This window comes from Diachasma alloeum, unplaced genomic scaffold, assembly GCF_001412515.2.
Source record: "Diachasma alloeum isolate Michigan unplaced genomic scaffold, Dall2.0 Dall_scaffold_00277, whole genome shotgun sequence".
NCBI classification, from domain to species: domain Eukaryota; kingdom Metazoa; phylum Arthropoda; class Insecta; order Hymenoptera; family Braconidae; genus Diachasma; species Diachasma alloeum.
The window spans coordinates 1,702,871-1,717,282 of record NW_021680416.1 but is presented as its reverse complement, the minus strand read 5'-3'; the positions used below and the strand labels follow the sequence as shown (position 1 = coordinate 1,717,282).

The 14,412-nt window shown below is 32.8% G+C and overlaps 1 protein-coding gene across 2 annotated transcripts in view; it reads right to left on the bottom strand.

The window, feature by feature from the left end:
* The window catches only part of LOC107038038 (aquaporin AQPAe.a), a 52,362-nt gene that overhangs the window by 17,487 nt on the left and 20,463 nt on the right, over positions 1–14,412 (bottom strand). Inside the window, exons 1-2 of one of the 2 annotated variants that reach the window (XM_015256903.1) lie at positions 12,734–12,919; positions 7,548–7,738 (exon numbers count right to left, since the gene is read on the bottom strand). In XM_015256903.1, the coding sequence (XP_015112389.1) occupies positions 7,548–7,738; positions 12,734–12,752 (210 nt within the window). In that variant the 5' untranslated portion in view covers positions 12,753–12,919. Of the gene's footprint in view, positions 1–7,547; positions 7,739–12,733; positions 12,920–14,412 lie in introns of those variants that run through there. The other variant, XM_015256904.1, reaches the window with a different exon arrangement.

Here is a 14,412-nt window from a genome sequence, read left to right as displayed (position 1 = left end):
CTCAAGTGCTTAATTGTAATCCATAATTATCGATGCGGAATCGATACCCGACAGCAATAATAAGGTTTATTTTCATCGATCTCGTGGACTGCGGTGATTACATGGGAAAAAGTCTTCGACCTTTCGTCGAGGGGAACTGTATCACTGGAAATGGGAGAGGATTGAAGGTGTACATACACTGACATTTGTAAGAAGGATCATCGGGACGACCTTCGGTCGCTCTTTCGTATTGTCATCCCGGCGAATTTACCAATGGGCAACACGTGGAGTTGCGGGATGATCACGAGGTACCTCGCATGTGTCTGTCGGAATATTTCTTTTACCGAAAGTCCGGGCGGGTTGTACACTTCACTGAGAGACTGCCAACTGTGTAATAAATTTGTTTTCGGGGCCGAGGTCGAGCATGAATTCGAAAGGATCGTTGTGGGGTTTAAAGATGCTTCAATTCACTTCTAATCGTCATGTGTTTTCATCCTTATTCATCGATTTATTTGGGTTTAATGGGTTAAAGTATAATTTTGTGACGTTTGATGATTTTTGTTTCGGAACGAGAGCTTTGTAATTGTTCAAATTTAAGTTCTGGATTTTATGTGTTGTATCGACCCTTTATGATCCAAAAAGTTCGCAAATGCCATTTTCGTGAGAAGGCCCGTAAACCGCGATCTAACCGAGCGAAGCGAGGCTGAAAAATTGCATTCATCACACGGTCCAAAAGTATTTTCTGACGAATGTGATTATAGGCCTCGCCTTCGACTCGGCCTACAAAGCCACATTCGTCAGAAAATACTTTGTGGACCTTGTGATGAAAATAACTATTTCATTGCGCTGTGCGANAAATGTTTGTTTTAATGCCATTAAGTCGAAGTTAAAAGATGATTACGATAGCTATATTGATTGATTTGATTTTTATGATGATTGTTGAAAATTTCAAATTGNGGCACGCTCCGCGTGCCTAAAAGTCCAATTTCCGCCACATTGTGATGAAAAATATTCTTCGTAACTCGTGAAAAAAATGTTTTTAGCTCGTGGGATTATATCACTCGTCTTCGGCTCGTGATATAAACCTCCCACTCGCCAAAAAACACTTTTTTGCAGTCGTTACGAAATATAATTTTTCATCACAATGTGGCGGAAATTGGACTTTTAGGCACGCGGAGCGTGCCGAAAAGTTCACTTTTCGTCACAGTGTGATGAAAAATTTGATTCATCGATTAGTTTTTTAATTTGGCTCGTGGAAAGTTTATAGCACGAGCCGAAGGCGAGTGATATAATCCCACAATATCGACCCATTGTATCGACCAAGTATGATCCAAAAAATTCGCAAATGCCATTTTCATCACGCTGTACGAAAAAGTAACTTTTTAAGTACACGAAGCGAACATATAACAAAACATACTATCGATCGCCTTCAATTAAAATGATTCATCGATTAGTTTTTTAATTTTTTATTTTTTTCGAAAATCGGTTGTCCCACGATAACTAAAAAAAATGTTCTGAGTTGATTGAATGATGGCTTGAAAAATTTGTTTGGATGTACTTTTGACCGTGTTCGAAGATAAAGATAGCAATAATCGTTATTTTGATTTATTTAAAAATTTGCAAAAATTTTGAATTTTGGAAAATCAGAATTCCGGGGATATCTTTGAATATCATGCATCAAATCATAGCTCAAAATGTTTGTTTTAATGCCATTAAGTCGAAGTTAAAAGATGATTACGATAGCTATATTGATTGATTTGATTTTTATGATGATTGTTGAAAATTTCAAATTGTTCATGAATTTCCCTGAAAGTGAGCTTTCTGATGGTTTTTTCAAATGTGATGTTCCAAATTCATTCAAGNGACGCGAAGCGTCGAGTGTGTAATCCAGCCGGTTTCAGGCATGAGTGGCATAAAGTAATTTTTTAGGCACGCGAAGCGAACATAACGAAACATGCTATCGGTCGCCTTAAATTAATAGAATATTTCGTAACGAGTGCAAAAAAGTATTTTGGACATTTTTTCATGAGTTACGAACAATATTTTTCATCACGCTGTGACGAAAAGTGAATTTTTCGGCACGCTCCGCGTGCCTAAAAGTTCACTTTTCGTCACAGTGTGATGAAAAATTTGATTCATCGATTAGTTTTTTAATTTGGCTCGTGGAAAGTTTATAGCACGAGCCGAAGGCGAGTGATATAATCCCACAATATCGACCCATTGTATCGACCAAGTATGATCCAAAAAATTCGCAAATGCCATTTTCATCACGCTGTACGAAAAAGTAACTTTTTAAGTACACGAAGCGAACATATAACAAAACATACTATCGATCGCCTTCAATTAAAATGATTCATCGATTAGTTTTTTAATTTTTTATTTTTTTCGAAAATCGGTTGTCCCACGATAACTAAAAAAAATGTTCTGAGTTGATTGAATGATGGCTTGAAAAATTTGTTTGGATGTACTTTTGACCGTGTTCGAAGATAAAGATAGCAATAATCGTTATTTTGATTTATTTAAAAATTTGCAAAAATTTTGAATTTTGGAAAATCAGAATTCCGGGGATATCTTTGAATATCATGCATCAAATCATAGCTCAAAATGTTTGTTTTAATGCCATTAAGTCGAAGTTAAAAGATGATTACGATAGCTATATTGATTGATTTGATTTTTATGATGATTGTTGAAAATTTCAAATTGTTCATGAATTTCCCTGAAAGTGAGCTTTCTGATGGTTTTTTCAAATGTGATGTTCCAAATTCATTCAAGTATCTCTCTATATCTCTCTATATAAATAAAAAAATAAGGCGAAAAATTCAGGGGACGCTCAAGTTCAGGGGACGCTTAAATTCAGGGGACGCTCAAATTCAGGGGCCTCTTAAATTCAGGGGACGCTGGGTGCCTATACGGGGGTTCCTATATGGGGAGGTGCCTGTATTTATAAGGGATGTCTATATGAGGGGACGATCATAAAGGGGATATCGATATTTATGGAGGATTACTATATTAGGGGGTGCTCATATGGAAGATATTTATGGGTACGGTCACACCCCTGCGGTCACACGGACGGGGGGGGGAGCGAGCGAAGCGAGCGGGGGGGCGAAGCCCCCCCCCAGCTTGTCAAGCGGAGCGAGCAGGGGGCGAAGCCCCCTAGTGTGTAAATAAAATATTTCTATTAATATTTTATCGAAGGGCTGAGGAGAAAGATAAATCCGTAAAAAAGACAATCGGTTGTATAGAAGAAATGGATAATAAGAATAATGATGATGATAACATTTAACCAAGTTGAAAATCTGACAAAATTAGTTTAAAAAAAATCTTATTCAATTTAATATTGTAAAATGAAATAAACAATGAACCTCGAGTAGACGGGCTGTCGCTTCCGCTATAATTCCCCACAGGTAATTGAAATATATCGACGAAAACTATTGGGAAGATATAATTTCAGACACTAATTTTTCTAGATCTGAAACATACGATGACATCTAGAAAATTGTAGGTCGTAGAGACATCAGTAAAAAATTAGTTTCGTCGTCATAAAATCTCTGAATTTATCAGGCTATGTTTTGTTATGTCGAGTTATTTCAACTGAAAGTGGAACATTTTTTTCAACTATTGTCGCATTGGTATTGTTTCTGCATTTGGAATTTGTTTTCGATGGCGATCAGTAGTTATAACATCCAAATTTTTAGTGGCTGAAAAATTTAATTGAATTGAAGTATTTTAAAAAAACGTTACGTTTTTCGCCAAAAATTTTATCTATCCGTGTAATTTTATTAATCCATGTAATTTGATTATTTTTTTATCCTCCTGTAAGAAGTTCTGAATCTGGGAATATCCGGTTTAGGAAAAACACGATGACTTGACGAAAGATATGTTAATTAGAAGTCATGATGACGGAACTGAATCATTAGAACAGTAAATTTCATTGTAAAAAAGGTTCAATCAACAGGTTTTTGTTTTCTGTTTCTATCACTGTTCCTCACGCCTAGAATAATAAAATATTCAAGTATTTTCATTGAAAACATCATTGAATAACACGATGAAGAAATAATTGATCAACAATACGAGGGAATGTTCATAAAAATTAGATTGAGGCATTTCCAGAGATGAATTAGTTTTTTTTCGTTCTTTCAGTTACTCGACTTTTTACATCTCTAAACCTTTGAATGCCTAAAAACCTGTCTATCAAAATCTGAACATTTTTTTCGCTCCGCACTCTCGCAATTCGTCACGCTGTGCGGTACCACTGGATTGCAGATATCTGAGTCTTTCACAGTTTTTTGTAGACCACTCGGCCTGTACATCTGGATATTTCTAATCATCAAATTCGGCAATTAGATTGTGTCAACAAAATCTGATGAAAAATTCATGGATAATCGGCATTATTCAAGTTACATTTTGGACAGAATTCTTCGATAAACGATTCTTCACTGAGAAACTTATTTCGTGAATTTCAACATTAAGTTTTTAAATTTTACCAACTACTTTGTTGAAATTCACTAACTGGTTAGTAATTCATTTATTTTCAACAATTAGTTGTTGAAATTCATCAACTAATTTTCTTGGTGCTTCCCATAAATAAACAATCCAAATCAGGATTCAATCTTTTCAATCTTTAGAACAAAATAAATAATCAATCGAAATTATTTCAATTACAGAAAACCGCCTATTTGGCAGGAAATAAATTTCGAGTAAAATTTCTAATCTCAAAAAAATTTTTTAAATGTCGAAAAAATTATTTTTAAAGGGGAAAATTTATTGTTCATACAATTTTTGTAAAATAATTTTACGAATCTTGAAATGCGGACTTTCCAAGTTATTTTCAGGTTTTTTTTAATCTTTCCAAACGGTTGAAAACGCAAGTAAAATCAAGATTTTCAAAGTTTGAATGAAAAATCATTCAAAAAAGTTTAAAAACTCGGGTTAAAAAGCGAATTGAATGAAAGCTCTGATGTTAGAAGGCTCTCAACGAAAAAAGTGGCGAAAGCACTTGGATATTCACCAGAAGCGAGGATAATTGAGCCGTTGCATTTGGAATGAAGATATATTCGCAGTGACTCATGAGCGCAACTGCTCCAGGCAAATTCGGAAATTGAAAGATTAACTCCGCATTTACTGGAGAGTTTGGAGACCGGCTCATTTGAGAGGTTCATCTTTGTCAAAGAGATGTCACGATCAGTGTATCAATGCAATTCACGAGTAATTATATCCAGAATTTTTCAAATCCAAATTTCCATAATTTTAAAGCTTTATAGTCTTACATATGAGTATTGCATGATCGGCACAGGTGTCGTGCAACAATATCCAGAAGCGATTGTCTCGTAAAGAATGGGAGTTTCATAAGACTTGATTTACGCCGTTAGAAATTTATGGGAGTTTGATTGACAGTTGTGTGCGAAATTTTGACATTGATACTTTGAATTGAATTTGAAGGAATATTGTTTCATTAAATTGATACAAAACGTCTTGTACCAAACCAGCATGGAATTCCAATTATCTGGAATTTTCTATGAGACTAAAATAGAGATTTTCATTGAATTTTCGAATAATGAAATCATTGTTTGGCGCAAAAAATTAATTGAAAGTTTATATTGATTTGTTACTATTAAAAATTAGACAGATTTGTATCTAGAATTGGATTCAAAAAAAGGTTCAAGAGAAATTATTTTCAAATTCAGGTCGATGCTCTCAACCTTGGGTTATGAGCCAAATATTTACGTTGAGATTTTAAGTTGCATTTGAGGTGAAATGCGTTTACAAAATCAATGTCTTGTGCTGATGATTTTACTACTTTAGTGTTAATGTAAAAAAATAAGAAAACATTAGGTTTAGATTTTTTTATAGATTAAAAAGAGGAGTTAGACGAATAAAAGGAGCTTTTTTAAAAATCTACATTTTTTGAGTTTTTGGAATTTTTTTCTCAAAATTGGCAGAGGTAAAAATTAGAAAAAACATTCAACTACATCATAAGCATTGAAGTATAAATTTTTTCAGATTTTTTGAGTTATTTATTTAGAATATAATAAGGAAAATGATGAAAAAAATTTGAAAAAATTCAAAAACCCAAAACATGAAGATTTTTAAGAAGCTTCAATTAGCTATATTTATGCATATATTCTGTACGTGTAAACCAAAATTCAAGTCATCGATTGAAAATTGTGTCCATCGATGATTCCATCAATGAAAAAAATCAAAACATTATTTTTTACATTTAATCTGAAAATTTTGGTTTACACATATATAATATGTACAGAAACATAATCAAATGAGCATTTTTTTTAAATTCCAACTTTTTTTAGTGTTTGGATTTTTTTTCTCAAAATTGGCAGAGGTGAAAAATTAGAAAAACATTCAACTACATAAAGCCTTGAAGTATGAATTTCCTCCGATTTTTCAAATCATTTATTCGGAATATAATGAGTAAAATGATGAAAAAAAATCTTTAGAAATTCAAAAACCCAAAACATGAAGATTTTCAAAAAACTGCATTTAGTTATATTTGTGCATATATACTGTATGGGTAGACCAAAATTCAAGTCATCGATTGAAAATTATCGATGATTCCATCAATGAAAGAAATCGAAACATATAATTTTTAACATTAAATCTGAAAATTTTGGTTCACACATACATAATATGTACAGAAACATAATCAAATGTTTTTTTTTAATTTCTATTTTAAAAGTTGTTGGAATTTTTCGCGCAAAATTGGCTAAGGTGAAAAATGAGAGAAAACATTCAACTACATCGTAAAGCATTGAAGTATGAATTTTTTCAGATTTTTCGAATCATTTATTTATACAACGTAATGAGGAAAATGATGAAAAAAAATCTGAAAGAATTCAAAAACCCAAAACATGAAGTTGTTCAAAAAGTTCCATTTATTTATATTGATGCAAATATTCTGTATGTAAAACCCAAAAATCTACTTCACCAATTGAGGATTGCGTCAATGAAAAAAATCAAATCAATTTCTTCTCATTTATTTACGTTAAAACTTAAGTAGTAACTCATCAGCACGATAGATAAAGGCCCCTGGGATTGTGAAATGCCAGTGCGGTCTCCCCTTAAACAACACAAAATACCGATGAAAAGTTTCAATACCATTTCGCACCTTAATTAGCACAAAAAGAACTATGATAAGTGGTGATTAATTGGATTCGGCAAAAAGATGGAAAAGGCGAGAGCATTGAAATCCCGAACGAGTTGCCGTGAGGTTTAATTCGGTGAATGGGAGCCGTCCACTCTCACCCCCTCCTCCCTCGCTCGTTCCATTCTCAACACGCGCGCACGTGAGCTAACCGCAGGCACCGGTATTACATTATGTATTCTTCATTGTGGTCATATTGTAGCACTCGCCTCATTTTTATCTCCCAATTTCGTTTTTTGTTTCGTTAAAAAACAGAAGTGACGAAAAAAAACGCGAGATGAAATTATGTAATAGAGATCCACTCGTTTTTTGAATTTTTTTCTTCGATTTTTTTTCGTTAATCTCGATTCATTTCACGAGTTTCTTTATTCTGGACTTTTTTTCTTATTCGAGGAAGAGAATGATGACTTACATGGGCGAGAGCAGCGACCGCAAGACCAAAGGTGAAGGCGATGTGTAGCACCATTGGAGCATTATCAGGATCCCACGTTACGCACGATGCGCATCCGATTAACACTAGAAGAAATGTCCCAAGGGCCTCGCCAAACAGTGGCACCAGGAAGTCGATTCTCGAGACCTCTTCAAGACCAATGAAGTCTTTTCCTTGAAATATAAAATCATCTATTCATTTAAAATCGGTGAAACATTTTTGAAGTTTATTTTAGCGCGAACAATTTCTTCAAGATCTTCGTCTAAAAAATCATTCGTAAATAAATACGTGAATAAAAGAAAAAAAAATATTTTTTGAGATAGATGATTATTACTTATAATAAAACAGATTTTTTTCATTATTCAAGTAAAAGATGGAAATTAACTGAGTTCTTTTTTTCCGGAAAAAAATCATGAACAAGAAATTTTTATTCATGTGTTCGTCGGTAAACATTCAAATATTTTCTCAAATCTAATCTCGCCCCCTTTCCCAGTAATTAAAAAAATAATAATTCACTACATTTAAAAAAATATATGGACCGATTGGTATATGACTAAATATTTTCCCTCAATATTCCGCGTCAAATGCCGCACGTTTTCATGAGGTGACATTTCCTCTGAAATTTCAGGAAATCTCGAAAGATAATTGAAAAATCATGGACTGGAATGCTTGATGTTCCAATTATCACTTGAAAAAATGACTATGATCTGTAAATTTCTGTCGAATTATTCCCGATTTATTATTATAAATGATGTAAACACAATTAGGATGTGAAATTTTCGCGTTACGTCTACTGAAGACTTGAAATGTCACCATCATTTTGCCATAAAATCCCAATTCTCCAAGAAATTTCGATTTTTTCAGAATAATAGAGTAGTCAATGTCAGAAAAGTGACATTAGATCTGACTTTGAACGAAAAAACTCAAGGTTAAACTAAAATTTCAAGGTTCAAGCCAGTAATTCAAGTAAATTCATGGACTTCAAGCAGAAATAAAACGAAAATTACGCGACTTAATTGAATTTTCGATCCCGCCGTGGCGAAAAAAATATTTTTTCCCCCAAAAAAATTGTCCCCTCGAAATTATTTAGTTTTGCCAATAACACAGTTTTCGGCAAGAAAATTGTAGTTTCCTCTTGAAATTATCAATTGTTTCATGGAAATTATAAGTTTTTATTGGACAAGGATATTCACTACTCAATAACATTCACTTGTTAAAACTGGAGTTTCATATAATTCTCTGTAGAACGAATGCATTTACCCGAAAGACATAAATGTCTGACGAGAACAATTACTACTGCGAAAATTATCGGTTTCGGTGGAAACTTTCTTCTTTGTCCGCAAATAAATTGATTCAACACGACGAAAGATCTCTTCAGTGGAACATACAATTTTCCAGCAGAACAAATTTTTTCTCTCAGTAAAAGATAGTTACGTACAAAAAAATCAATTGACGACGCAAAAAAAAATCATTTTTTTACCTTTAATTGACCCCAAAAATTTGAAAAAAATGAAAAATGCAAAAATAATTTTGCTGCAAAGGCATAATTTTTCATTCCTAATAATAGACCGATGCAAATGATCGCCAGTGTTCCCTCTTATCAGTTCATTGTTTGGCTAATAAAGACAAATTGAAATTATCAGTAGAGGCGCCGGCCGTGAAATAAAACTTGTAAAAAAAGGTCTAATAAATATTACTAACAGTAGCAATTACCGAATGTCTTCTAACGAGATTACATCGTTTTATGAGTAGTATATATATCTCGACGTTGACCTTATCTCTTACCTACGGTCTAGTATGTTGTCGTAATTACAGGCGCGACGAGAAAAAAATGTCGGGCACACACGGGAGCGTGCCGAGTGGCAGTACGAGATTACGTATCGAGAGAGAATCTTCGTAAGTTTTTTTTTTGAATTTTGGACTTTTGAGGAAGAGATTACGTATGAAAAAATTTTATAGGGAAACCTAGTGAATCTGCTAGAAAATTCTATTTAATTTCGATTGAAAATTTCATTAGTTTTCAGACGAGTTTTATTTATAAATAGTTCCAATAGAAACTCTTGTACAATTCTATTATGACATTTTCTACAAGGATTTTTGAATTAAAATTTTCACATTTTTTTTTCACTTTTTAAAATTTTTCAATTTTTTTTAATTTAACGAAAAAAATTGAAAATTTGAGTCGACGAATTTCTATCGAAAATATCTGGAGTTGTACAGAAAAGTGAAGTCTAGTCATTTTCTCTATAAAATATTTTCTATTAAGAATTTCTATTCAAAATTCTATTAATTTTTAGGCAGTTTTAGTTGTAAAAATGATCAATGACAACTATTTTGTAGAGATAATTAATAGAATTTGTTACTATACAAATTCTTCTATTGAGACATTTTCTATCAGAATTCATCAACCAAAATTTAAGTTTTTTCATTGAAAAGAATTAAGCAAAAAACTTTGATAATTTGATAATTTTGTTAATTTTTTTTTTCAAAGGTCACAGAAAGTAAAAAACATCTCCATAGAATGATCTACAAAAATTCAATTGAATCAAGTTCCATTGATTTTTTCAGGAAAACGTTTTTTGTAAAGAATTTTTATTGAAAATGGGATTATTCTTTAGAAGACTTCATTAATAAAAATATCCAATGATAATTATTTTCTAGAAAAAATCAATAGAATTTATTACTATACAACTTCTCCTATTGACACATTTTCTATAAGAATTCTTCAACGAAGTTTTTCTGTTTCCTTCACTCCCTTTTCTACTCGTCTCATAAAAAATGAAGCAAAAAAACTTCGGAAATCACCGAGGAATGTTATCTCAACAGAATAAGTTGTATAGAAAAATCAAATTCTATGAATTTTTCCTATAAATTATTTTCTATTAAACACTCCTATTGAAAAATAAAATCGCACAGAAGCTGCTGAATTTTTCAATGAAATCGGCGAAAAACCAATATAAGTCGCGTACAAAATCATAAAGATCATTATTGCCTGCATACTATTGGCTTATTTGTCGATGCCAATATTCATGGGCATTATTGTCACTCATTGATTCATGGGAACTGTGAAGGTGACTCGATCATTTTACATTAGTTGTCTCCCGATGTTATCGATGAACTGTTTTCGGGTTTTATCGGAGGTGACATTATCATCATTATCATAATCGTCGACATTTTTCGGGTGAATGAGATTAAGAACTCGATTGATAGGATTTTGTCATCTCCGAAGAAGGAAAATGCCTCTGTTTTGAAGATTTGAGATTCAAGGAATTTTCGACTATTATTCAAATTGCATTTTTATGGTGATATCGAGGGAAAAAATTCTGTTGTCTCCGACTATCAGGCTCCATGCCGATGAGAGAATCACTGTTTCGGTATTTGGTGCGTGAGTAATCGATATGACTTTTCGGGTTGAAGGGTTGTTTATATTTACATTTTACTAATGTTCGATCGAAAGTAGTCGACTCGAGTGGATTTAATTTCTCCATCACATAATTTCCGATATTAACAGAAGATTGAACGATGGTTTTTTCCAGACATTTAGAGATGATATCAAATGAAAGATTTTAAACATTCTTTGTTTATAAATGAATAGTTGAAATCGCTGAAATTTTTGGAAGCTAAAATGCAGAACATTAATCAATTTTGATAAAATTCTAAATAAATGATTTGCATGGTGAAAAATTGATTGTTTATAAATTATTTAATTATTTCATGAAGTTTCCTCCAAACGGAAGCAAGTGAAAAAAATGAATATGCACTACTAAATTCCTGTGAATTTTCATGCAATTCCGTTAAAATTCTTAGAACTCCAGGAATTTTTGAAGGAATTCTCTGAAAATTCAGGAGAATCTGAAATTCAAGGCGAGATTTCTCTGAATTTTCCTGATTTTTCTGTAATTTTCTTGGAACGATTAAACTGAAATTTACAGTTTCCTCTGATTTTTCCATGAAATTATGAATTTTCACTGACAAAATTCCTTGAAATTTCAGTGGAAATGTTTTTTTTCAGAAATTTAGAGATAATATCAAATGAAACATTTTAAACATTCGTTGTTTATGAATAAATAATTGAAATTGCTCAAAATTTTGGAAACCTTAATTTTTTAGGAATGAAATCGATTTCTGGTAAAATTCTGAATATTATTAAATTTGTTAAGATTCCGAACAGATGATTTTTACGCTGAAAAATTGATTGTTTAGAAATTATTTCATTTTTTCATCCAGTTTCCTCCAAACGTAAGCAAGTGAAAAAAATGAATATCCACGACTAAAGTCCTGTGAATTTTCATGCAATTCTTTTAAAATTCTTAGAACTCCAGGAATTTTTAAAGGAATTCTCTGAAAATTCAGAGGAATATGGAATTCAAGGCGACATTTCTCTGAATTTTCCTGATTTTTCTTTAATTTTCTTGGAATAATTGAACTGAAATTTACAGTTTCCTTTAATTTTTACACGAAATTATGATTTTTCATTGACGAAATTCCTCGAAATTTCACTGGAAATTTTGCTTTTTATAAATTTCCAAGACCGGACATTTCAGTGAAAAATTTTGAACAATGTAGGGGTAAAGATACCTTAAAATAATGATTAAGAAATGAAATAATCAATTCCAACAAATTTTGGAATGATCTGCAAAAATTCAATTGAATCAAGATAAATTGAAAGTCGAGTTGAATCAAGTTCCATTGATTTTTTCTGTAAAACGTATTTTGTAAAGAATTTTTATTGAAAATGCGATTCTTTTTTCGGCGACTTTATTAACAAAAATATCCGACGATAATTATGTTCTAAAAAAATTAATAGAATTTATTACTATACAACTTTTTCTATTGACACATTTTCTATAAGAATTCCTCAGCGAAATTTTTCTGTTTTCTTCACTCTCTTTTTTACTTCTCTCATAAAAAAATCAAGCAAAAAACCTTTGGAAATCTGTACTGAAAAATGTTATTCCTATTAATTTTTTAAACATTGTAGGGAAATTTCTTAACAGTGTATGGTTCGATATATTTTAAAAGAATGATGAAAAAATGAAATAATCAATGGCAACAAATTTTCTCACAGTCCAAAAATTAAATCCACAAACGTTCCACATGTATCCCCACAAATTACAATTTCCAATTGCGTCCATTCCCCACAAATCCAAGATACAGGTAAGCCATACCTTTCCACGATTTAGCCATGATAACCGCCTGAAACACGTGTCACTTAATCCAATTTGATGTAATTAAAAATGTGATGGCAGCAAAAACCAAGCAACTCCGTATGAGTCTCAACGAGACATCGAGAACCAAAATATTTGAACTCTTTTTTTCAGTGTTTTGGGAGCTCCCGAAGAGGGGAATATAGAGTTGGATTATCGAGTGCGCGGACCGCCGGTTTCGCCTTCATATATCGCCATGCATCCCCCCTCGATCTGCCACAACGTCTACCCCCACCTTATTTACAATACTGCTACAAACACTACAGCTCATTACTCTCGTGTTATGTGTACAACTCCCTCTTTTCGTCTCGTGCCTCGTCCTATGCCCACCCACTGAGATATTCTTCACGAGACAAATTGTAACTCCTTTTTCTCGGGCAAACACTTATCAAACGTACACCTTTTGTCTTCGCGAACACCTCCACATGTCGTCAGGTCTCTCGATCAAACGTAAGAATTTTTTTTTTCTTGCAGTCGATGAGCGAACTCCTGTGGAATCGCCGAGTTTGCACTGTTAGATAAACTGTTAACAATTTTCTAACAAGCAACATTTCCGCTGAAATATCAAGAAATTTTGTCACTGAAAATTCATCATTTCATCGAGAAATCCGTAGCAACTGAAAGTTTCAGTTTATACACTGTTAAAATTTTTCGCCTGAATTTTCCGTGCCAAATTCCAGAAATTTTTATCGGGTTCAAGTTCCACTGAAATTTCAGGAAATCTTGTCATTGAAGAGTCAAATATTCCATTGATTCTCTGTTCAGATGATCTGGAAATCAATAAAATACTTGATTTTTCCGGACAATTCAGGGAAAAATGGAAAACTCATGTCATTTTCTTTCTGAGTATTCATGTGCCACTGAAAATTCAATCAAGTTGTGAAATTTCCATCTCACTCCCACTGAAAACTTATGAATTTCCGTGAATTCTACTTAAACTTGGAATTTCATAACCATTTTTTCCCTAACTTCGATTCATTGTCACTCTCATGAGATTTACTATAATATCTTCCCTGAAATTTCAAAAAATTTCCAACAGTGTAGGGTAACCAATAGGTAGACACCGACCAAACGATAGACGATTTCAACTTTTTAAAATTTGAGTTCTATTGCGAGAAATGGTTCATTTAAATGAAGTAAAAGGTTGTGTCTAAGGAGTATACACTGAGAGAAAAATATAATTCTTCTGACTATATTTCATCACCATCGAATTATAGTCAAAAAGTCCTCAACAATTTTTCATGGGTCACGGTAACTATGGCCGGAGAAGTAATTACTACAATGGAATGTAGTCATTGCAACTATTTTATACACGGAGAGAAATATTCAATAAAAATTACCAGAAAAAAGACGTAAAAATTACGTTTCGAAACGTAATCTGGGAGCGAAGTAAAATTCAATAAAAAGTGTCAATCGTCACGTAAATTCTACGATCTGTTCCGTAAAAATTACTCATCCGTCCGCCGCCTCACGGCTAGCCACGAGTCACCGTGAGGGGGAGATTTTAACAACACGTTCCGTAATTTTTCCGGAACTTTTCGTAAAAATTCTTAAACATCCAAGAATTTTCATGTTCTAAGGCATAATAAGTCTTGAAGTTTCTGTTAGATTTTGCAACGNTCCGTGCCAAATTCCAGAAA